Source organism: Macrotis lagotis, chromosome 2, assembly GCF_037893015.1.
Source record: "Macrotis lagotis isolate mMagLag1 chromosome 2, bilby.v1.9.chrom.fasta, whole genome shotgun sequence".
Taxonomy (NCBI): domain Eukaryota; kingdom Metazoa; phylum Chordata; class Mammalia; order Peramelemorphia; family Peramelidae; genus Macrotis; species Macrotis lagotis.
This window is the reverse complement of record NC_133659.1, coordinates 316,635,427-316,661,505: the sequence shown is the minus strand read 5'-3', so window position 1 is coordinate 316,661,505 and position 26,079 is coordinate 316,635,427. Positions and strand designations below refer to the sequence as shown.

The 26,079-nt window shown below is 39.4% G+C and overlaps 1 protein-coding gene across 3 annotated transcripts in view; it reads right to left on the bottom strand.

Moving 5' to 3' along the window:
• The window catches only part of TMPO (thymopoietin), a 30,098-nt gene extending 5,721 nt beyond the window's left edge, over positions 1-24,377 (bottom strand). For 2 of the 3 annotated variants that reach the window (XM_074226642.1, XM_074226643.1), the window contains exons 1-4: positions 24,064-24,351; positions 17,428-17,554; positions 14,822-14,980; positions 9,485-9,570 (exon numbers count right to left, since the gene is read on the bottom strand). In XM_074226642.1, coding sequence (XP_074082743.1) covers positions 9,485-9,570; positions 14,822-14,980; positions 17,428-17,554; positions 24,064-24,336 — 645 coding nt within the window. In that variant the 5' untranslated portion in view covers positions 24,337-24,351. Of the gene's footprint in view, positions 1-9,484; positions 9,571-9,598; positions 14,285-14,821; positions 14,981-17,427; positions 17,555-24,063 lie in introns of those variants that run through there. The other variant, XM_074226641.1, reaches the window with a different exon arrangement.
• Positions 24,378-26,079: the final 1,702 nt, after the last annotated feature.

The following is a 26,079-nucleotide window of genomic DNA, read 5'->3' as shown; positions in this document are numbered from 1 at the left end:
AAAAACAAACCCCAAACCAAACCAAACCACCAAACCCCATGTCTTCCACAGGAGAAAATTTCCTGTAAATTTCCAATTAAAAACCAAGTTTTATCATTAAACTTTTGAGAATATTTTCAGACTACACCTGATTTTGTCTGTATTCAGCAGTTAAGCACAACTGATACATATCTAGTTATAATACATAAAAACTTCTTTTAAAAGGTTTCCAACTGTTCATGGAAATAAATCCTGAAGTGGTACAGCATAACCCAAACAGGCCCAGACACACATTTGGGTGGGTGAGGTTTCAAATATGTTGTGGCCAAACTTCAAGTATCCCTGACATATGTAAGATACAGAAGTAATGCTCAATGCTATTCCTCAATGGTTAATCAGCAATTTAAATTCTCCCTCTAGGGAAAATTACTGTTTGAAATTCAGCAGAAGGGCAGCTTAGGTGGCGCAGTGAATAGAGCACCAGCTTGGAGTCAGACTTGGGTTCAAATACGACCTCAGACACTTAATAATTACTTAGCCGTGTGGCCTTGGGCAAGCCACTTAACCCCACTGCCTTGAAAAAATAAAAAAAAAAGAAATTCAGCAGAATTTATCCAATGTCATCAAATAATATCCACAAAAGAGCAGAAAATTTTAGTAGTGTCTGCTTATATTGTGAAGTGTCCATATTTAGATAACTAATATCTGCCATCCTCAACTGAGAGCACAGGTATACAAATAGAACATAAGTTAAATTAGGCAAGTCAATTTTTTTTTGCCTGTAGCCACAAACAAAATACAGTTAAAGACATTTTGACTTTCAATCTGAATATGGAATATTTATCTACTAGTTTAAGAGTCTGCTTCAAATAAAAAAAAAAAAATGAAGCCCTAATTCTAGAGTAGCTGTAAATTGTCTCCCTTCCTTATTCTGTTACTTTACAGCTAAAGCAAATCTACTCCTTACGACATTCTATAGATGACAGCATTTCTGAGAGGTTCTGATATTAGGCATCAGTATTAATAAAAGTTCACATATATTCTATTCCTTTAAGGTTTGCAAAGACCTTAACTCATTGGATCTTCACAACTCTGAGAGGTCTAATTTAAAGATAAAGAAACTAATCAACAGAAGATAAGCTAAGCTATGGAAATATGGAAACCACAAAAGTGGGTTCTCATTCTTGCTTTCTCAATAACTAGCTATGTGATAGCTTTTGTATCAGATTGCTTATCCCTCTATCTGCAATGGAAAATACCATCTGTATCCAAAGAAAAAACTGTGTACTTTAAACAAAGCCCAAAGTATTACTTTTAATTTTTTAAAAAGTTATCTTATTATTCAATTTTGCTGCCTAATATTTATTTCTTCCTCAAGGATATGAGTTCTCTCTCAACACATTCAATTTTGATCAATGTATGGCATGGAAACAATGTAAAAACTATCAGACTGCCTTCTGTGGAGGAAGGGAAGTGAGATTAGGGGAAAAATTGTAAAATTCAAAAAAAATTTTTTAAAAGTTCTCACCCAAATAAAATCAGATCTAAATTTAAAAAATGACTGCTTATCCCTCATAATAATAATAATAATAATAATAATAATAATAATAATAATAGCAATTTTACATAGTGCTTTAACACTTTGCAAAGTTCATTTGTTATAATAACCTTGTAAAGAAGGTAGTGCAAATAATGTCCATCCCTATCTTATAGATACGGAAATCATTCATTTGTCGATCAATGATCACATAGCTAGTAGGTATGTGAGGTGATTCAAACCCAGATTCCCAGACTCTAAGTGCAGGACTTCTACATCATTCACTAAAACCACACTGTCCTGAAAAGGAGAACATCACCTGTCTTCTGCCACATCATCCAAAGGTGGCTTTTAATCAGAACATGTACTGAGAGACACAGAAAATTTGCAAGCTTCCTCAGTGCAGGGGGCATCCACACCCTGATCAAACTACAGATCCTTGACATCTAGTATCCTTCTGAAACCCAACTAAGATAAAGGAGGTTAAAAAAAATACTTTAGGAAAAAAAATCATCTAGGGCTTAAGTAGAGTACTCTGGTGTCTAGGTTTTTAAAAAGTGGGCTGCTGGCTCCAGGGTTTGGAATAAGAATCTCCTTTTGAAGTCCTCAGGTTGGAATACCTGGAAAAGCTAGCTCTGTACAAGTGAAGGGAAAGCTGGGTTCTAGTTGTGGCATTGCTATCTGATGATCACAACTAACACAAAGGTTTTTTTTTATTTTTATTAACTTACAAAGGTTTTTAAAGGATATAAAAGCACTTAAATATTTGTCACATTTCATCTTAACTTTCTAGGTCTCAGTTTCTTTGTGGAATGAAGGATTAAGACAATTGTTCTCTAAGGTCATTCATATTCTTTTCACCCTCAGTTCAGGAAAAGTGATTGATTGAATTTCATTCAAAACTGGTCCCCTCCTTTGATATTGGCAGAGGAAACAAATGTTTATTAAGCACCTCCTACTTGCCAGGCCCTGGGCTTCTAAGAGCTTTACAAAGATCATCTCATTTGATCTTTACGCCAACACTAGGAGGGGAAGTGCTGTTATGTCTATAATACTGCTGAGGGAACTGAGCTGGGTCACTCCCTCACAATCAAGAAGTGACTCACCCTGGGGAAAGAAATGGAAGAGTCACTCTAAATTTCTAGACAACTAGTCACTCTAAATTAAACAACTTAATCAAAAGGGGCATGCATGTCTGTGGTGTGTGTGTGTGTGTGTGTGTGTGTGTGTGTGTGTGTGTGTGTGTGTGAGAAAGGCAATGGGGTTAAGTGCCTTGCCCAAGGCCACACAGCTAGGTCATTATTAAGTGTCTGAGGTCATATTTGAACTCAGGTCCTCCTGACTCTAGGGCCAGTGCTCTATCCACTGCACCACCTAGCTGCCCCTTGCATATTATTTAAAAAAAAAAAAGCTCACCAAATGTTATTTTGCATTTTCATATACAAGGTGTATTACTGAGGCTTTTTTTGCTCCATTTTCACTTGTTTTTCTTCTTCCTTGGTCACAGTTAAGCTACACTCCATTGTTCTTCTGGTTCTGCTTTTTTTCCAGTTTGTTTTATTTCACAATATTTACCCATATTTTTCACTCTCTCCAATATTTCTTTATATTTTTTCATATACATAACCTGAATTGCATTTTAGCATTTCATTACAATAACATACTACAATATATTTATTACTAGATATTGTGCAGCTTCCATTTTGCAGTTATGAAAATTTTGAACACATAACCTCTCTTTTTTTCTTCTTAACTATAGTCTCAGGTAATATTTCCAACAATGGGGGGCAGCTAGGTGGCATAGTGGATAAAGCACCAGCCTTGGAGTCAGGAGTACCTGGGTTCAAATCTGGTCTCAGACACTTAATAATCACCTAGCTGTGTGGCCTTGGGCAAGCCACTTAACCCCATTTGCCTTGCAAAAACCTAAAAACAAAAAAAAAAAATATTTCCAACAATGGGACAAAGGGTATAATTTTTTTTATTTTAACTTTTCCTTTGTCCCATTACAATGTTTTCCAAAGATTCTACTGCTTTACAATTCCACTAATAATAAACATATCTATTTCCATAACTCTACCATCACTGAGTTTCATTTTAAAAATTCATTTTCATAAATTTGATGGGTTTCCAGTGCTTCTTCAATATCATTTTCATTTATCACATATCTGATAAATAGTAAGGTATACATTGTTTCAAGTAACTATTATGTTTCTTCTTTTTTGAAGATTGTAATTGTTTCATTTCACCATTTATCCACTATAAACATTTACCCCAGTATTTTTTCTTTTTTAATTCTACTGCTGTTATGTTCAAATTTTTTAAAGTTTAACTATATATAGTAAAAGCTAATAAGTATGTACTTTTATTAATAGACTAGTGAGTGTAAAAACATTTCTATCTTTTAAAAGATTCACCACTAAAAAAAAAGTTCACCTTGTTCTTAGAAATAATGTCTACACTAACAAAGTCTGAAAACTGTTCTTTAATGGTATTACCTATTAAAAAGTTTTTTGTTTCTTTGTTTCCTCATGGTAACTGAACTAAAGACTCTAAGGCAAGGATAACTGTGATCTCATAGGACTCACCAAAAAGAAAAAAGCATAATATCTGAAACTGGGACAAAGATGAAAGAAAGAAAAAATAGAATCCATATTGTGGAATTACAGACTTATCAGGCCAGAAGGAGCAAACAGAGGAGTTGCAGAAACAGATAATAAAAATACCACTGAAGCAAGTAGGGATTTTGTTAACTATTGAAAGCTGAGCTGCTGATGGATAGATTTCTAAAAGTGAAGGAAAAGGAGAAGTAGGATCCCCTGGCTTAAAGGGGTAGGAATATATAAAGATCTCAAGGCTTTAATGGAATTCAAGCTTCAAACATATTAACAATGCCATGTGGCAGCCAAAAATACCCAACTGATCTTAAACTGAATTAATAAAAAATAAAAAACTCAAAATGAAAGTGCTAATAGCATTGCTGAGTTGTGACCTGACAAGTCCCAAATTTTACCAGTGACTTGCAAGGGAAGTATGATGGGAAGACTCAAAATCAAGCCATAGAAAAACAGGCAAATTAGAATTAAGAATTTTGTTTAGCAAAGAAAGGTGAATGAAGACAGTGGTAACTTACTAAAAGTCTTGAATAGAAAAGCAATTTTATGTGTTGGGCTCAGCCTAGAAAGGCTGAAAGAGTACTAATGGTAAAAGGTACAAGGAGGCCAATTCTGGCCCAGTTTAAGGAAAGTTTCCTAACAATGAACTTTCCAAAAATCAAAAGGGAAAACTCTTTAGCCCTGGATGTCTATTTTTCAAGAACACTGCCATGAGAATTCTGCTCTGTACTGGGTTAGGGATATGTGGGCGAGATTACTCTGAAGCTTATGATCTTCCTATCAACACAATGGTAAAGTCTCACAATATGCCAAGATAGAATTCAAAACTCAACTCACATAGTGTGATTTATTGTATGGCACAAGGTTATAATAAGTGAAAAGTAGCAAAATGGGATGATCTCAACCATAAAATAACCTACCTAAAATTCTTTAAGATAAAGTGCAGAGAAAAATTTTGAAGGGTGTATTGGAGAATATTGGAATACTAATGTACTGTTGGAGTTATGAAGTGATCCAATCACTCTAGAGAGCAATTTGGAACTATTCCAAAGAGATTTAAAAAAAAGGAAAAAGGACATATTTGTACAAAAATATAGCTCTTTTTAAAGTGGCTAAGAATTGGAAATTAAGGAGATGCTCATCAAATGGGGAATGGCAGAACAAGGTGTGGGATATGAATACAATGGAATACTATTGTGTTAGAAAAAATGAGCAGGTTGATTTCAGAAAAACCTGATCTGATGCCATGGGAAGTGAGCAGAACCAGAACATTATACAATCTATATGATCACCTGGGAATAACTTGGCTCTTTTCAGTAATACAATGATACAAAACAATTTCAAAGGACTCAAGATGAAAAATGCTATCATCCTACCTCCAAAGTGATGGAGTTGAAGCATACCGATTTTTCACTTTCATGTTTTCCCCTGCTTTGGACCTGTGCCTTAACAACATGACTAGATATATGTTTTACATGATTGAATATGTATATCAAACTGCTTATGTCTCAGAAAGGGGTGAGAGAAGATGAAAATTTGGAACTCAAAATTAAAAACTGAATGTTAAAAACTGTCTTTACGGGGCAGCTAGGTGGCGCAGTGAATAAAGCACCGGCCCTGGAATCAGGTGTACCTGAGTTCAGATCCAGCCTCAGACACTTAATAATTGTGTGGCCTTGGGCAAGCCACTTAACCCCATTTGCCTTGCAAAAACTAAAAAACCAAACACCCCCCCCCCCAAAACTGTCTTTACATATCATTGGGGAAAAACCAAAATTCTGAATACAGAAATTAATGGGGGAAAAACTCATAGGATAGAAACTTACAAATTGAGATAGTTAATTAGCTAGCCAACAGTAAGGATTAAGTACATAGTACAACAGGGAAGTACATTAAGCACAACAGAAAGGATTAAGTACATAGATATAACTTCTCAAGTCAAAAAACTAAAAGTGATTTTAATTGTTTTTGCTTTATAAAGTCTATGAACAAATTGTCTCCTCTCACTTCCAAAATCTATCACTTCTTTCATTTTTAAGACAAGATCTTATAAAAATGTCCATGAATTATGACAATTTCCTTTTTGTATGAAACTGTTTCAATTATCTAATTTTCAAAAACAAATTTCTCAAATTGCCTATTTCATTTGTCATACTGCCTGATAGCCCATACTCTTCCCTTCTTCTAGCTGGTCTTTTACCAGAGAAAGATTTAAATGGTTTGTTGGCCACTTTATTCAGCTCAACCTTGGGAATCCAGAAGATCTTCATTCAAGTCCTATTTGCTTCTGACAGCTGCTTAAGACTAAGGACACTAAGAACTTTGTATATAGGGGCGGCTAGGTAGCACAGTGGATACAGCATTGGCCCTGGAGTCAGGAGTGCCTGAGTTCAAATTCGGCCTCAGACACTTAATAATTGCTCAGCTGTGTGGCCTTGGGCAAGACACAACCCCATTGCCTTGCAACCCCCCCCCAAATAAATAAATAAAAAATAAAAGAACACTGTATAGAGTAACAGCAAAACTATTTTAACTTTGAGCGAATTAAGTTATTTTTCTATGATAAATACCCAAATTAATTATAAAGGACATATGAAAAAGATGATCTTTTCAACCAGAGAAAGAAATGATGATCTCACCACACACACAGGTGCGCGTCCCTAATGTAGCCATGGTGGGCGATGGGGAGAAGAGAGAAGGGGGAAGGGAGAAATTTGTGTTAATTTTGCTGTATATTTGAAAGAAATAGCAAGTTGTGCATGGATATTTGCTATATTCCATAAATTAAAAAGAAAAAAAAGGACTAATTTATAGATAGTTTGCAGTCTTGATGAATTAAGAGTTTCAAACTAGAAATCCCCACACTGACATATCAAAAGACCTCTCTTCTCTTTAGGAGCATCTAAATAATAGGTCATTAGGAGGAATTAAATGAGCTAATTAACATGAGCTCGATCACTGAATTATTAGGTCCGATGGCTTATCTCATCAACTCTGTCAATGACCTGAGAATTGGAGTTTTCCCTTAAGCAGGAAACAGAAGTTGGTGCAAAATGAAAATTTTAGAGTTAAGACAACATGGCATTGGCTCTAACGGTCACATGACTGCTGGACAACAACAGGGGAGGGCCTCAGCTTCCCCATCAACTTCAGAGAAAAGCATCTACTGAGTTGGATGGCTATGGGGTGGTGAGTTCAAATTCTATGAGAAAGACAAGTCTGTAGTCTGGAAGGGAGGGTGCCAATAGTCGGGAGCATAAGGAAAGGTGTGATGCATTCCCTGGTCCCAGAGCTAGGTTAAGGACAGAGGATGGTTTGTCATGGAAGGAAGGGAAGGAAAGTCAGCATCAAGGAAGGGGAAGAATGGACCATGGGGCTAGAAAGGCATGTTTGGAGTCAGGTCAGGAATAAAAAAAGAATTTACATGTGACCCTACCAGACCAGATCGTAAATATTCAGGTAAGAATGAGGAGAGAGGGATAAGCTGAAGCGAATGAACAACATCTACAAGCAAGCTAGCAACAGGGCCTGAGAAAAGAGGGAAAGGAGGACAGAAGCACCCTCTTCATTGGTTTACAAAGGATGGGCCAGGATGGAGGAGATGCAGGGCCCCCCAGACTGCAGGCAGTACTCATTCAGATTTATCTTAAGTCGAGATGACTTGAGTCAAGGGAAAGAAAACTATAAACTGTATTTAAGTTATCTTGTGCTAGACACTGAACTCAGGATGAGTAGTCTGCACCCTGAACTTGCTTCAGTGGCCTTCAGGATGTTTTCCTCCTACTCTCTTTTAAGTTGCTCTGGGTCAGCATCAGCTGAGAGACAGGCAGACAATTGTTGGAACCAGAGAAGATGGTGAGCGCCCCAAGAGGGATGGAAGGGGGAGCCACCTGGACACCTTGGTCCCTTCTCTAATGCAAAAGATCTCTACATTTTAAGTGGGTGATATTCCAAGAATGTAAGTTAAGTCTTTAAATATTATATTGGTCTTGGCATCAAGATGACTTAGGTTCACATCCTGCCTCTTGTACTTAGTGACTCTGTAACCTCAGGCAAAAAAACCCTTAATCAATCTTTGGGCCTCAGTTTCTTCAACTGTAAAATGAGAAAGCTAGACTAGATGATTATTTCCCCTGTAAGGCAGCAGGGTTAAGTGACTCGCCCAAGGACATACAGCCAGTGCGTAGTGAGACAGGATTTGAACCCCTGACCCCAACAAGATAGCTGCCATTCTCTAATCCCAGTGTGCTTGCAGGGCAGACTCCCACAAACATCTTAACACAAATATAGCTGAAATGCATTATCTCACTCATTCTAGCAGCAGCGCCCATTTGCTTAACCTGGATGGCTTCATCTAATCCTTCTAATAGCTTTTATTTTACAGATGAAAAAGACAAGAGGCTCAGAGTGGCAGGACAAGCTCAAGGACCCAGACTCTGTGACCTGCCACATGCAATGGTGTGGAGGGGGTAGGGGGGAATCAAGCACTGTGGGATCCCAGGAACATAAAGTGGATGTTCTTCCACTAGAGGTGGTGAAAAACTCTGGGGTAAGAAATGGAAAATGGACTCAGGGTTGGGAAAGAGGTGGGGAAGGGGGGGGGGGGCGAGGGTTTTGAGGAAAAAGGCCTTGGGCCACTATCAAATCTGGAAGATACTTTCAGGTGCTGAGTCGACTTCAGTCATTCTGGGTAAACTCCAGTAACTGGCAATATTAGGCATTTTCCCCCTGGAGATGGGTGAAGGTGAGAGCTCTGAGGTGAAGATGGAAAAAAATGTGCCTGGAGAAAGGGAACCTCGCCTCAGGAGGTGATGACCAGAGCTGCATCAGCAAGGGGGGACAATGGGGTGGAGAAAAAGAGCAGTGTTAAGAGCTGACCAAAGGAAAGGTTTGAGGCAACAAGGCAGAAGGAAGATAACCTTCCCAATGAATGGGAACTCTTATCGTTCCTAGGTCAGCTTTTCCAAGGTGGCCTCCAAGCCAGACAGACAGTAGAGGACTGCTTGCGCTCTGTGTTATGGTTCAGTCAATCATATTTTTTCATGTTTTTCAACACCATAGGGTGGACTGTCAATTGCTTTGCTTTAAAATATGACAGAACTTTATGGAGAAGACACTGAACATGTTCCCAGGGAAATCATGAGCTATTACTGTCTGATGCACATGTGATAAGAATTCAAACTTCTAATGCTATTTAACTGGACAACATATTAGTAGTAAAATGGCTGTCAACAGGTTATGGCATTTGGTAAGACGTGTATATCATCCATTAAAGGAAAATTAAGTCAGAACACCTGGAAAAAATTATACAGCTAAATAACTATGGCAACATCCTCAGACTAAAGTTACTTACCTGATTATGTTCAACTCTTCTTTGCTTGAGTGTTAGTGGGGTCTTTGCCTTGCCTTTTAGTGGCTCTCTCTTCTCAAGTTTGAGCTCTGGAAATAACAAAAAACACCATTACTCTTTGACACATAAAATAATTAACTCTTAATTCATCTTACTGTTGCGCTTTGAAATCAGTCTAATTGATATTAAAAATTCAACCATTTTATTCCTATACCTATAAATACAAAAGTCCAAAATGCAACTCAAATGTCCATGTGATTGTGTCCTATTTCTTTCTCAAGAAAAGAACCATTTCTTCATGCTGTTTATTTTCTTCATCTCCCCCCCATTTTCTCTGGGATCAAACTCCTATTTATAACAAGTCAGCTCTGTATTCTGAAGTGCTCTATTAAGTACTTTAATTGAAACAGTAACTTTGGAGTAGCCTAGAAATTGTAACTTTAAGGAAAGTTTAAAAACCATGTCATTCTGCAAACTCAAGAAATAGATGTTACAGAAAAAATGATTTTACTCATTCCTTCAGAACCAGCAAATGAAGGGAGAAACCAAAATTATAACCTTATGACTATAAGGCACTGGGGGGTGGGGTGGGGGATGGGAGACAAATTGTACACAATGACAAACAAAACCATTCATGGAACATTGTTCTATCAATACCTTGAAAAATTAATTAAAAAATATTTGTTAAGTATCACTGTTAGCTATTAGGAATATTACTAATAGGATATATGTGTAAGGTAAATTTCTTTCCTCAAGGAGTTTTTATAATCTATCAAGATGCTGATTGGATCATTAGCTTCCTAGCCATAGGGATTCTTCTGATAACTGCAACAAATTTTTCCGAAAGAACTAGACAAAAGTCCATTCCTCTAGTCATATTGCTTAAGGAATCGGCAAACTGAAGTTCTATTGACATACTCAGCTCTTATTTCCTTCTCTGGCCCCTTAATAAAATAATGAAAAATTAACAAACAGGACTATTACTTAAGCAAATGGAAAAAACTTATGTGACTACTTGTTCAATTATCAGCTATGTCTGTGTTTGCTGGGATAATATCAAGGTTGTTATAACCTCTTGCCCATCCCTGAAAATAAGTGCAGTTGCAGAAAGTCATCTTAAGCTCTCTGGATCTTAAATGTTAAGTCAAAATTAGAAACGAAACCCTGATTTTACCGCAGCAATTCTACTTTTATTTCAGTTTGCGGGGCCAATTTGTTCCCTCCCCAATAGTGGTGAAGATTTTATTTCTGGACAAGAGCTATTTGAACTGAGGGAGTGTAGTGAAGTGGGAAAAGAAACAAACAGATTTGGATGCCCTGGATCTGAATCTTGGCTTTTTCCCCTTAATGCCTGGGTGACACAATCTTTCCTGGGTGTAGTTTTTTCCATCTATAAAATTTAAACTCTAATAAACAGTTGCTTTAGATTTTTAAAGTTTTAGATATTTGTTTCTGTTTGACTGGACAGGAAGTAGAACAGAAATTTAAGAACTGTAAAGCAGTTAAAAAAACAACAAAACAGCCAAGTAGGATTCAGAATGTATATAAAGAACCTAAATGGATTCAAATATATTTAAGTCCTCACAAAATTCATTGAGACTTTTGGGAAAAGCTTAAAGGAGTAATGAAGACAGGCCCTTCCAACTGGGAAATCAAAAGTGATGACAATAATGTGAATCGGGCAACATAAATTTTCAATTATAATACCATAAGATGTCAAATTTACTCCATGCAATTGGGAAAGGGATCCATTTTGAATAAGAAATCATTTGATGAAGTTCCAAGAATAAACACACAAGCTACATGGTTTTGAAGGCCACACGATATTTTTCAAGTTAAAAAAACTTTATTGAATTTGTGGAGGCACTCTACATGATCACAATTGCACAGCGCTCTATAAGTAGCACATACAGCATTTCAGAAGAGACAAAAACGAACAAAAACATTCCTTACAAAGTCCATAGACAGATAAGAGATATAAACATATTTTAAAAATCTAAGATTGCCTGGGTTCTGGGACAGCAAATGCCCAGGTGATTATTATTTGGTAGTAATTAAATTTTTATATATTGTTTTATATATTCTTCTGTATACAAGTATTTTAGATTGTTCAATAAAAAATTCTAGGCACTTTTGATAGGTCGGCACTCCATCTGCTATTATCTTATTCTACAGATAATCCTTTACATTTCCCAGAAAACAGAAAAATAGGGGATCCAATTACTAAATACATACTTCCAAAAAGCAAAACATGAGAAAAGATATCATGCTCCTGTAGAACTAGCTACATAAACATACTTATGGCACTACCATCATTTCACATATCAAATATTTCAAATTTATTTTAGAAATTAATTTTAGCTCTAATTACAAAGTTTTACTTATGAAACACAAAACAGGATTAAGGAAAAAGAAATAATTAAAAATAGTAATACTGTTCTTTCTAGCACAAAACAGCTGTTGAAAAGACATACTATTATGGGAAATTATTCAAAGAAAATCTATGACTACCTAAATTACCTTTTTTTCTGTTCTAAGAAAGGGCTTCCAAGTCATGTGGTACAAGGGGATAAGATAAAGGGGAATGGAAGAAAAGAGGGTTTGGGGAATGGGAAGTGTTTTGAGATAGGTGATATCTGAGAATATCTATCCTTCTATTTAGCATTAAATTCCCATTCATATGTCTCATTGTGACTGGAGGGGAAGGAAGGAAGGATTTCTCCAAAGCTATCCTAACAAGGTACAAGCTTTGCAAGGTGTTAATAAAAGTAGGTAGGACTTCTATCAGGTCCAGAGACAAACTAGTTTCCAAAGGACTAGCTTAGCCCTAGCAGGCCATTATAACTATTAAAGCATATAAGGTGTGGAGGAGTTATAATTTGCTTTGGCAGAAAATGTACTGACAGCAGTGAAATTACAGACCTAGACAAGTATTAATATGCTCCTAAGATTTTTTATTTTCCTTTTTAGTTGTAAAAATTGGAATGTACACACAATTGTGAAAGGTGATAAACATGTAATCGATTAAGTGTTTCATAATCTTATAGAAATATAAAGTCTCAAATAGAAAGTACTGAAGAAAATGCACTAAATTTTGAAAGTAATAGTATTGTTTTATAAATGATAAACCATAAAAATGCCAACTCGTGTATTTTGAATGCTTTAGGAATATGGTTTTTTACCATTGTAAAGAAAAAGCACAGATTGAATTGAGCTTAGCCTCTATCGGGTAAAAATCACTACTAGCCAAGCCTCTAGTGCTTTTCATGCCTTAACAGGATGGGAAAGACCTCTCCTTATGACTGCATCATTGTCTCTTCCCACGCTTTTTAATAACTTTCTGTACTTCCCCTCCAAAGAGTGTTCCCCCTTTCAGAGGAAGGGCCAATAGCTTGTTCTTATGAGTGGGGCTGACTTTGTCATTATTCAGCCAGAGGTGCCGGCGCCCCACAGTAGACGATCCCATGGCACAAGCTGTCATCCTTACTTCATCAAAGGCGGCATCACAGAGAAATGAGGCTGCATTGTATGCCTTGCTCAGAGTCCCAAGTGCCTCCGGTATCTGACTGAGATCAGAGCTGAGAATGTGTGCTACCCGACCAATATCTGTTTGTAAGGCCCGAGCAACAAAAGCAGTATGGGCTGCAATCTGCAGGGCTCCTGCTCCTGCTTCATATGTTCTACAAAAGGCAAGATCAAGTTGCTCATTGCAAGCCTGAGTGGATGCTGAGGAAGTGACTCCAGAGGTCAACTCTAGGATTTCATCATCCACTTTGGGAACCGACAGCATGTGGGGTTTCTCACTAGAAGAAATTGGATATTTGCTAGCCACTGAAGGGATCGGCCTATCAATGTGACTCCATTCCTCATCAATTATCTTTAAAATAGATTCATGGAGGGGAAAAGATGGTTCTGGATTGTTGAATGTGTCATGCTGACATTCCTTAGGAGCTTCTATGCCCAAGGACCTGAGTGACTGGGCAATGACAGCCTTTGCAAAAGCAGAAGGTGCTACATGATCTTGAGAGGCATCAAGAGAAGCTGAGTCTCTTTCCTTAGCTGAAGTCTCATGAAGTCTGGGGAATTTTTTGGGAGAACATGTGAATTCAGTTTTTTGAAACTGAGATGGGCCAACCTCTTTATGTGGGCTTTCTACACCAGTTAAACCGGAGTTAGAAATTCCAGGTAATTTACTTACTCCTGCCTTCATTAACAGAGAATCCACATAATCTCTGATGGCTTGAGCTAGAGGTGGAGTAATTACTTCTGAGCTCTCTAAAATGTCTAGCTTTTCACTACTTTCGGAGAAAGCTGATTGCCCTGAACTACATGCCCTCTCAGTAAATGAAGAAACAAACTCATATTTATTTTTACCACAAATGTTTTCTAAGTGGTCTCTGAGGTTCTTGAGGGCGGGGTCCATGAGTGCAGGAGAACATGAGGGCCTAGCCGCAGCTGGGGCCAATGTGGCAAATGGTTCAGATCTGGAAGATAACGAACTTTTCCCCAAGGATCTATCCTGGCCATACTTAGGAGAATTGAAAATATCATCTCCTGAAACTACTTTTCCTGCTTGTTCTACACCAAGTGAGCTTGAGGCACTCAGAGGTTCCCTGAATGGGTCTCTATCAGAACTACGTCCTCTTTTAGCTGCCTGTAATTCAGTCCAGCCCAAGGGAGGACGGGCACGAATTTCAGGAAAAGAAACTGCCTGAAAAAATCCACCAGAGGGAGATGTTGGAAGTTCAGAAATACGGACAGTCTCCCTAGTGGACTTCACTTTCTTGTGTTCTTTCTTCTTCCCTGTAGAAGCAAAAGAGGCAGGAAATTTAAGTATAATTGGTGGATGATCTGGTGCTCTTTTTTGCCTCCTTGCTAAAGTGATGTTGTGGAAAGAAAAGCCTTTTTTTTTGTTTCCAAATCCACAGAAATGTTTTGGCTTTCTATATCCTGTTAAGTTAATTATTACATGGGATATCTGGGTCAAATTACAAATCAGGAAAAAGGAGCTATATTAAACACCATTATATTTAAACTAGATATTAAGATTGTCCTTCCTCATAATCTTATCCCTCTTTAAAAAAAGTATCAGAATTAACTTTTTATTCATATCTGGAACTATCAGATTAATTGAAAAGTACCTAATAATTAGAATGATTTTAGACTCAAGTTGCAATAGTCATGAGGAAGAACTCTTCCACATCACAGCATAACTTCATTAAGAGTAGGGATAAAAGATCTGCTTTTGGGTTCCCCTCAAATAATTTTACCTGGTAGGGCTAATTTACCCAAATCCCAAACAAAAGTTACATGCTCTGTCACAGATACTTCTAAGATTACCTTCTTCGTTGTCACTGTATCTATCTGAGTCGTCATTTCCATTCTGTTTAGCATTTTCTGTTGCTGAAGAAACTGTTGGCAGAGGTGTAGAAGATCTTGATTCTGGACCATGTTCTCTCAATTTCAGCAGTTTTTTCTCATATAGCTTCCTGGTAGTTCCTATATTGAAATATAACTTGTTTATTAGCTGTTGCCAAGTAGTTCCTGATTTAATACTTCTGCTTGTTTTTCACACTTCTTTTTCCTACTAGTAATTAGCTTCAAATGTAACTGATCTATATAGTTAAAAATAAACCTGATATATAAACATGCTGCGACAAAGACAAGCAGTTGGGAAATAAGTAAATAAATAAAATGGTCTGTCCCCATATTTTACAACAATCTTGCCTTCCTGTAATATTACTTTCTAGCTTAGTACTGATTCTAACAAATTTGTTTCAGGAAATCTAATACCCATACTAGATTTTCCTACAAGAATCCCTAAAATCATCAGCTAGATGGTACAATGCATAGAGCACCAGTCCTCGAGTCAGGAGGGTCTGAGTTCAAATTTGGATTCAGACACTTAATAATAATTACCTAGTTATGTGACCTTGGGGCAAGGCACTCAAACCCCACTGCCTTAAAAAAAAAACCTGATGAACATAAGAACCAATCACAATTTCAGAGCATTCATGATGAAACTTAGCTCATGAAAGGGCTGATGGATTCAGCCTGAAAAATGACACAAATTGGGAGAGAACAAAGATGGGAATTTGTACTGCTTGACTTCCCATTTGCAACAGTTCTGCTTTTCTTTCTTTCTCAGTGAATAGGAGTGGTAGGGAAAGAAGGTGGATCTTTATGAAAATAAATTTTAACTATTTGCCTTAGGAACAAAATTATTGCCCAGTGTGAAGTATAATTACTATTCCTTTCAAGTCATTTACATTGAAATGAAGGGGAATCAAACTTATGATTGATCTTACTTATTTTAATTACTTAACGGGCATTTATTTATTAAAGGTCTACTTTGTCACAGATGCTGTTAGATGCTCAATACAGGGACAAAAATGAAATAGCCCCTTCCCTCAAGGTTTCATTCTACTGAAGGGAAAGAATGTACCCATAAAATATATACAGATGCAGAACAGACATGAGGAGAGGAAAGGGTGGTCAGGAAAGGGCTCATGTAGGACAGGATCCTTTGAGGCAGAGGTTAAAAGATGCGGCCAACCCACAGGCACAAAGGCAGATAGACAAGATATCCAGAGCTGTGGAGGTCAAATTAACTGGAAGGTACAGTGTGTGAAGACTAACATTTAATGAACCCAAAAAAGGTAGCCTGGAATCAAATTATGAAGGGCTTTTACTAACAAACACAGGAGTTGATAAATGATACTAGTTACAATAGTAGTCAGTGGGGCTTTATAACCAGCAGAACACAAGGGATTGATGGTAGGTCTTTATTTGAGTCATAATTATTAAATAATTGAGTGAAGAGGACGCCCTCCTGCCTCCTCCTGCATGACCCCATGTGGGCAACTTCTTTTAGCCCCTTAGTCTTGGGTTCCTTTTCTACAAATCTCCACTGAAATCTGCATTCTGATGATACATGTACCCTGTGTGTTTCCCAGGGTGTCAGATGAAGTGGGACATGGCTGCAAGGAATCAGCTGAAAGGTTATTATCTTTGTTGATGGCACACATCCAAATGTGCCTCAATACTTTTCTTCACAATTATAAGAGTGTAATTGAAATGTCATTATAGTGATTTTACAGAGGAAACAACTGAGTCTCACAGAACTGATCCTATGGCACCCAGCTAAAAGTTACTCGGCAGAATCAAGACTAGAATTCTTCTTACTCCAAGTCTAGATATCACACGGAAAAGTATCTCAGATAATAAAAAGCATTACAGAAATTACTTCTCCACTACAACCTAATGGGGTCTTATAAATTTGAAAAAGGTTTAAATTCAGGACTGATGACAGACTATTTTTTGTTATCTGAAGTTCAGCTAAGGTAAAGGAGTCTCATCACATCTGGATACTACATGATTTGGGAGACCAGAAGAAAATTTGGGACACAACTCTAAGTCATTTGAGAAAATAAAGGGAAGTGATGAAGGAGTATCTCTAGTATAAAATGGCCAGATTTTAGGTAAAACATTGCACTGTTTTACTGTTTTCATAACTATGCATAATAATTAATATTTGTTGACTGATTAACACACACACACACACAATTTACAGATCTCTCTCACTAGAACGACCCCCCCACCCCCAAAAGGCAATAGGGTTAAGTGACTTGCCCAAGGCCACAAAGCTAGGCAATTATTAAGTGTCTGAGGTCAAATTTGAACTCAGGTCCTCCTGACTCTAGGGCCAGTGCTCTCTCCACTGTGCCATCTAGCTGCCCCTCCTCACTAGAATGTAATCATGAAGACAGATGCAGTTTGCTTTTCTATTTCCAACACCTCTTCAAACTCACGTGTTAAAAATTACTAAATCTTTATTGATGTAATGAGATCAGGAAGCATTGTCTAAACCTAACTCAAATGAAACCTTAATACTTAACAATTTGGAACTCCTGAAAAATGGAAAAAAAAAAATTAAATTAACCTACCTACAATAGGGCCAGGATTCACTCCATATTTCACAAGTTGAGACAACAGCTCTTCATTTGTGAGTTCAGTTACATCAAGATCTTCTTTTTCCTCTGATCTGGGTTTGTCAGTTTTCTTTGTGGCTTTCTGTAAACAACAATAATTCTCTATGAATATCTGTAATGCTTTCCCACATAAATTAATAAGATACCAATTTATTTTGATAGTCAGCCTATTTTGTACAAAATTATATTAAAAGTGAAAATAAGCTTTTAAAGTAACTCATGTTTTAGCAATGATTTAAAAAACAAACTTCTGTCATAAGATTAATTGATCATTTTGACTAAGATTTTTTTTAATATTTGAGTATACATACTCTGCTATTAAGTTGGCAAACTCTTAGTCAAAATGGTCATCAATTAGTCTTATGGATTGGAAAAGATCAGTTTCGGTCTTAATCCTAAAGAAATGTTCATTTCAAATACTAGAAAGATTATATTTCTACCAAATGTGAACTGAGAAATACCTAGAAGAGTAGGATGGTTTTCCAAGAGGCAGAGGAACTAGAGACCAAATTGCCCAATTGGCTGGATTATGGTAGATTTGAGCAGCATATTAAAAAGCAGAAACATTTTCCTGACAAAGGTCCATATAGGCAAAACTATGATTTTTTTCCTATGTCTGTGAAAACTGAACTATTTAAGGAAGGTTGAGAGCCACAGAACTGATGCCTTCAAATTCTGGTGCTATAGAAGACAGCAAGGAGATCAAATCAGTCAATACTTGAAGAATATAATTCGGGTTAATCACTAGAAGATCAAATACTGAAGCTTAAACTACTTTGGTCCATAAACTGAGAAGATGAAACTCACTGGAAATGATTCCGATGCTGGGAAAAGAATGAAGGCAAAAGAAGGGTCAGCAGAGGATGAAATAGGTCATGGAAATAATGAACATGATCTTGGACTTGGAGAGATAGTAGATAAAAAAAGTGTCTGGGCCATGCGGTCACAGAGAGTCAGACAGGACTGAATAACAACATGACAAACATGGGAAGACACACCAGAAATATGTCAACAGTCACAGAATGGGCCTATATATTTTCCTTCAATCAACTATGAATGCACTAGAAAGAAAATCTGGCAGCTCCTATTAAAGGTAAGAAAACCACTGAACATGGGTCTTTAGTCTGAGGAAGCTGGATCATTATTAGAACTTGATCTCCCAGTACAATCTAATATATATGTGGCTGTGTTGGTGACAAACACCCAGTGATCCTGTCTAGAGTTTGTCTTTACGTGGTTGTTGCCGTTTTGTCTCCCCCATTTGACAATGGGCTCTGTGGGAGTTTTACCTTTCTTTGTATCCTCAGAGCTTAATTAGCATAAATGTAGGTAGGGTGATGTTGTGTGTGTGTGTGTGTGTGTGCGCGCGCGCGCACAGGTGCAAGCTTGCTTGGCACAGAGGAAATACTAAATGTGCTACTGGCTGATATGTTGTGATTATAAACAAATGAGCCTAAAAAAGGAAGGTGGGGAAGCCCACAGACCTTGGGACCTACATACAATACAGCAGAAATGTTCAGTGACCTGTCCAATGTGATAGAACTGATAGAGCTAAATGAATCCCCTCCCCTCTGTGAAAGTTTGCATCTTTATTCCAATAATGCAATAATTGCTGAAAACATTCCTCATGTTTCTATTTTGAAAAACTATCCTATTACCTCTTTTTCCTGACTTGATGGAAAAGGTACCTGAGGATTTTAACATCACATATCATTTTATTTTTTTAGGTTTTTTTTGCAAGGCAAATGGGGTTAAGTGGCTTGCCCAAGGCCACACAGCTAGGTAATTATTAAGTGTCTGAGACAGAATTTGACCCCAGGTACTCCTGACTCCAAGGCCGGTGCTTTATCCACTACGCCACCTAGCCGCCCCAATCACATATCATTTTAACAAAAGATTACAAACCACCTTGAAATACCAAGGTGGTGTAGGAGTTAGAAAAGACTAGACCAGGAGTTAAGATATGTGTTAGATATTTATTGTTGTGCGGTCCTAGGCAAGTCAACTAAATCTGTTTTCTCACTTGTAACACTGAAATAATAAATAATAATAAACTTCACTAATAACTTTAAAAAACACTAAATAAATGATGGCTGTTGGTATTAGACATCAAGATGACAGTGGAATCATGTGCTGAGTTCAAATCCTATCCATACATTTACTAGCTGTGTGATTCAGGGTAAGTCATTTAATTTCGTTGTGCCTCATTTTCCTTTATCTGTAAAATAAGGGAATTGGACTTAAAAAAGTCTCTTCTAGCTCTAACTCTCTGATCCTGCAAAGTCATCTCATTTATCAGATTAACTTAACTTCTAAACTGAAAGAAACTTTTTTAAATTTTTTTTAATGTTTTTGCAAGGTAATGGGGTTAAGTGACTTGCCCAAGTTCACACAGTCAAGTAATTATTAAGTGTCTGAGGAGCTTTGTACTCAGGTTTTCCTGACTCCAGGGTTGGCGCTCTATTCACTATTTGCCACCTTGCAGCCCAAGACAAATTATTATTTTTTTTTTGCAAGGCAATGGGGTAAAGTGGTTCACCCAAGGCCACACAGCTAGGTCATTAGTAAGTGTGTCTGAGGCCAGATTTGCCTCCTGACTCCAGGGCCAGTGCTCTATCCATTGCACTACCTAGCCACCCCAAGACACACTATTTTTAATGAAAGAATATTCAAAGGAATACGAAGACTAGGAATTTATTTTGCTTGCCTATACATATCTGTAACAGGATTTTCCTCTCCCCTTCCCCACCCCTCTGTGAGGAGAGAAAATTAATTTTTATTCACTGATATTATTAATAAGAAAGCTCACAACAAGGTTAAACATTAGTTAGCAAAAAAGGAGGGATTGTCTTAAAAAAACAGTAAATTGTGTTTCTTCCTTAAGGATTTGGTTTCTCTCTCATCACATTCAACTTAGATCAATGCATACCATGGAAACAATATAAAGACTAACAAACTGCCTTCCTTGGGGGGCAGGGGAGCAAGATTGGGGGAAAACTTCTAACTTAAATAAAACCATTCTAAAACTTAACCCCACCACCACTAATTTGTAGGCATTCTTTTTTTAAAAGTCATTTGCAGATTTATAATTTTAAACATTAGGATCACCGACTTAAAATTAAGAGACTCTAGGGGACATCAAATACAATCCTCTCATCTTTTATAGATGTGCAAACTAAACCCAGTAAAGTTCAATGATTTGCCCAAGGTCACAAAATTAAGTTTATGAAAGTTCGATTTGAAACCCTGGTTCTCTGATGTCAGATGTCTCTCCAGAATGTACCAAGTGAATTCTTTTGCCTGAGTGTCCACATATTTATTTGTATCAGAAAGCCTATTGTATTGTTACAACCAACAACAACAACCAGAGTTCTGGGAATTAGGAAAAATGTAGCCTAAGTCACCCCTATTAGATCCCCAAGGGCAAGCATAAAGTGCAAAAAAGGGAAATTATTAAAGAGAAATTTGAAGGGACTTGAAAGAACTGAATTGGAGTGAAAGGAGAACTAAGAAAACAATTTATATAGACTTAAGAACTGACCAATGTAGTGACCAGTCAAGATTCCAGAGGATCAGTGATGGAAGCAAAGGAGATATTCATTTTTGGAGGTGGCCACCATGGAATTTGTTTTGTTGACTATGGTTATGTAATACAATAATTTTGTTTTTCTTTTTTCCAACTACCGGGAGTGGGGGGTGGGGGTAGGAAGGAACAGGAAATTAATACTTGTTAAAAAAAAGAATTAAAGAGTTTTAAAAACGTGATCTATGTACACCTTGCTAATTAATGAGCTTTCTGTTAACTTCTATGGGCCTTATAATTTGAGGGGATTGGCTTTGATGACCTCTAAATCTATGATCTTACTGCCCACACCTCAGGCTTTCACTCTGAGTCTGTTTATTTGTATTTTAAATATAAGTCAAGGATACTCAGTTGACAAAAAGTTTAGTTTTACATGGTACTTCATAGTTTATAAAATGCTTTCTTCACTATCTCCATTATATATATATGTGTGTGTGTGTGTGTGCATACACGCACGCACACACACACACACACACACACACACACACAGCCAATGAGAATGTATGGATTTACCTAAAGTCAAATAAGAGACAGCCCCCACATAATGACCTCCAAGTTTTGTGCCCTTTCCATTCATACCACCCATTCCCACAAAACACAGATAAAATTAAATTTAAGACAGTTCTAGGAAAATTTTTTTAAATTTGTGAAAATTCATTTTCTGTTACTAATTCTGAATGAAATATGTAATATTTCAGCATTTCTAATATATTTTAAAATTAAGTATAATAACCAACTTCAGCATAACGTCAGTCTCCCAAAGCAACATAAACATGATTAGAAGACAATAGATGACTTTCTATTAAACCCAGAGAAGGGATCAATAAGTACACAAGAGATATATGTTTAGTCATTTCAAAATAAAAAATTTCTGTACAAAAAAAGGATAAAAAAAAGAAAAATTGAGTAAATATATGTAACACATATGAAATACTTGACATCTCAACTATATAAGTGAAAATTCACAAAGTCCAGTCCCAGTCCCCAATGGTTAAAATGGTCAAGGGACAGTTTTTCAAAAGGAAACATGTCATACTCACTTGAAAAATAACTACTAATAATTAAAGAGTTGCACTTTATGTACTGAGAAACCAGTTAACAATCATTCAACTAACTGGCAAAACTAAGTAATGAAAAACAACCATCTTTATTGAGTTGCTGATGGAATTATCAACGAAGCACCCTCAGAGATCAATTTGACAAGCAGCACAATACATATGCCTCTTTAATTCACTTAATTTCATTATTGGGAACATATCCTGAAAGTGTTATAAATTATACTATTTTAATGGGACCTACAATGCAAATAAAAAATTTTATAGCAAATAAAAACAATAGCAGGAATAGCATGGTCTAACCAACTAGAACTACATATAAGGAAAAGTGAAGAGGCAATGAACAAAGAATTCTAATGACTTGGGAGGGACAAACTATAGTCTGGGTTAAAATTCATTCATTTAAATAAACAGTTGCAAACTCAAATTTAGTAGATTGTGTGGATGCTCACGAATGCTTCTGTTTGTCTTTGCTTTTTAGGAGAAACAGTCCTGTCACCACAGGAAGAAAAAGGACTTATAGCGGATGACACAATGTGCCAGTAGAGGGAGTATCCGTGACACATTTAAGCTTGCATAAAATACCCCAATTAGCTGGTAGGCTTCAGGAGGGATGTAGTGTTTTCTCTCAACTTTTCATCTTGTTTCTGGCACATTGCTTTGTACCTAGCAAGCACATAATGTTTCTTTTGAAACATGAATTGTAAATACTCAGTCCTCCAAAATAAACTGTACCATTTCTTTTTTCAAACTTTGAAAAGAATCTATAAAACACGCTAATTAGGAAGTCGTGTTTTAAGACACTGCCAATCAAAAAGGAGGTCCAATGTTTATCTGTCAAAAGTAACCACCTCCAGTTCATTGATAATGCCGGACAAAACCCTGCTATGTCCCTCATCAGTCAGTGCCAGTCAGAACTGTGCCCCTTAGGCTGCCCTGAAGTCACCTCGGGTCCCAGGCACTACTTGTGTGTATGCATCTACGGTAGACCTCAGTTTCTTAACTATGAAATGGAGATTATTCCATAGCCCCAAGGACGGTCATCATGCTCAAAAGAACAAAAGCCAAGTGCTGGGCACATAATAGATGTTCAATAAATGTTTCCTTCCTTCTCTTCATAAATGTATATATATAAAACTTGTAAAAGTAGCCCTTTACACATATCGCCTCTAAGACTGTCTTCCAACTTAAGAAGACACTCCTATGCGTGCCGGTTTCCAGGACCGGAGACAAAAATAAGTGCAATTTCTGGTTCCTCTGTGGCAGATGAGGTTGGGGAAGAACTAGCTAGCTGTAACGGGAGAGGTAGCCGCGGCCAGGCTGCAGCCCCCGTTTCTCATCTTTCTGGCTCATTTCAGCCCTTCCCGACCCTCCTCGCCTCCACTCCTCCCGGGCGCCCTGGCTTTTGGGTGAGTTTTTCCCGAACCGGGCCGGGGCCGCGCCAGCGCGCTACAATGTAGCGCGCCCCGAAGCGTTCCTGCTACTCCTAGAGCTTCGCCAGCGGCAGCGGGTCCGGGCGCGTCATCACCTCAAGGGCCGCCGGAAAGGCTTCCCCCGGCCTTCCCCACCCCTGGTCTCTGAAGACCGCTGCCCACGTGCAGCTCTTTCCGCAAGGACCGCGCCAAAGCGCTTCGGGCCCGGGCGGCCACTTTCCCGCTCGCAGCCAATCACGAGTGCCCAAGCCCGCGGCGCCGGGAGGGAGGGAAGCGCTTGGTCCAGGAGGAGCACTCGCTCATTTTGAACATGCCGCTAACCACGAGAGCCCGCGCGCCGGGGCCGCTTCGGTCTCCGTCGCCCCGCACTCGGGCGCGGCTGGGGGGGGGGGGGGCTCGGGGTTCCCGCGCCCCGCCAAAAAGGCGGGAAGCCGCCTCCAGGGCGCGCTCCGCGGCCGTGGCGAGGGCGGGAAGGCGCCCCGGGGGAGGGGCGGGGGCTTTGTCCGGCGGCGGGGCCTACCCTTCCGGCGGCGGCGCCTCCGCGGCCGCGGCCCGGCACCGGCGTGGGCTCCCGCTCGTCGTCGCTGGAGAAGTCGGGCGGCGCGCGGCTGTTGGCGGGCGGCGGCGGCGCGGGCGGCGGCGGGCGGTTGCGCGCCGTCAGGTGCTGCAGGTAGAGCTGCACGTACACGTCCTTGCGCTGCTCGCCCGCCGGCAGCGCCACATGGTGGGCCAGCAGCTCGCTCTTGAGCCGCTCCTTGGTCAGCACCGACGGGTCCTCCAGGAACTCGGGCATGGCCTCGGCGGCCGCGCCGCGAGCGCGCCCCGCGTTCCGTCCCCGGCCCAGCACGCCCGCCCGCTCCTCCTCCCGCCGCCGCGGGGCCTCGCGAGCCGGGACGGGCCGCCGGAGCCGCAGGCCGCAGGAGCCAGAGGTGCGCCCAGCCCGCCGCCCCGCGCTCTGCCTCCCGCCGGCGCGCGCGCGCTCTCGGCCCCCGCGCCCACGCCCCAAGAACGCGCCTCGCCGTTGGCCGGCGGCGGCAGGAAGCGCGGCGCTCATTGGCCCGCCGCCGCGCGCGGGGCCCGCCGGGGGCGCGGCTCCCCCCGCCGCACACGCAGTTTGAAAGGCGCTGGGGCGGGAGCGGCCGCTGGGCCCCGGGGCTCCTGCCCGCGCCGGCCGGGCCCGGCGGACGGTCCGCGGCTGCGCCCGCGGGGGCCCGGGGAGCTCCCCGGAGCGGCGAGGAGCCCCCCGTGCGGGGGCCCGAGGGGGCCCGAGGCCGGCGCAGGGTGGGCGGCCCGGAGCGGGCAGTGCCAGAGCCGATGCCGGGCCGGGGGCAGCGCCAGCGCCGCCGGCCGCCGCAGAGAGCCTTGTCATGGGAGATGGCCGACCCTTTGTGCTGCTTCTCCCTCCTCGCGTCGTGTCCCGATTCATTCTTGTACAATAGGGCGAAGATGGAAATGTGTTCACACACACACATATGCACATACTATACATATATACACACATACTATACATATATATACTATACATATATATACGTACTAGACATATAGATATATATATACTCTACACATATACACGTACTATACATATATATACACGTACTAGACATATATATATACTACACACATATACACGTACTATACATATACATATATACTATACACTACTATGCATATATACTATACATATATACACATACTATACATATATATACTATACATATATATACACATACTATACATATATATATATATACACATTATATATATATACATATATATAGCCTGTATTACTGTCATGGTGGGGATCCTCAAGGTGAGATAGAAAATGGGGTTTTTTTCTTAAAGATTTTGAGTTTTGAAATTTTCCCCCCCCCAATCTTACTTTGCTCCCCCCCCCACAGAAGGCAGTCTGATAGTCTTTACATTGTTTCCATGGATACATTGATCCAAATGGAGCGTGATGAGAGAGAAATCATATCCTTAAGGAAGAAACAGAAAGTATGAGAGAGAGCAAGATCAGACAATAGGATATCAGGTTTTTTTCTTTCTAAATTAAAGTTAATAGTCCTTGGTCTTTGTTCATACTCCAGATACAGATGGTATTCTCCATCGCAGACAGCCCCAAATTGTCCCCGATTGTTGCACCGATGGAATGAGCAGGAACTCAAAGTCTTACAGAAAACATTGAAAATTATCTTTACGTGTAATTGAAAACATTAAAAAAAATTGGCTGAGGTCCCTTTTACAGAAGAAGAAACCAAGGCACACAGTTTGGGGGACTTAGGTACTTAGGGTCACTTCAAGGAGGGCAGATGACATCCTGGGTAGGGAACTGGTCCCCGCCTTGGCAGAGTTGAAGTGACCCTGAAGGCAATTTTCCAGATGAGGAAACCAAGGCAGAGGAAGTTAAGTGCCTTGGAATTGTAGGATGGGGCAGCTAGGTGGAGCAGTGGATAGAGCACTGGCCTTGGAGTCAGGAGGACCTGAGTTCAAATTCGACCTCAGACACTTAATAATGACCTAGCTGTGTGGCCTT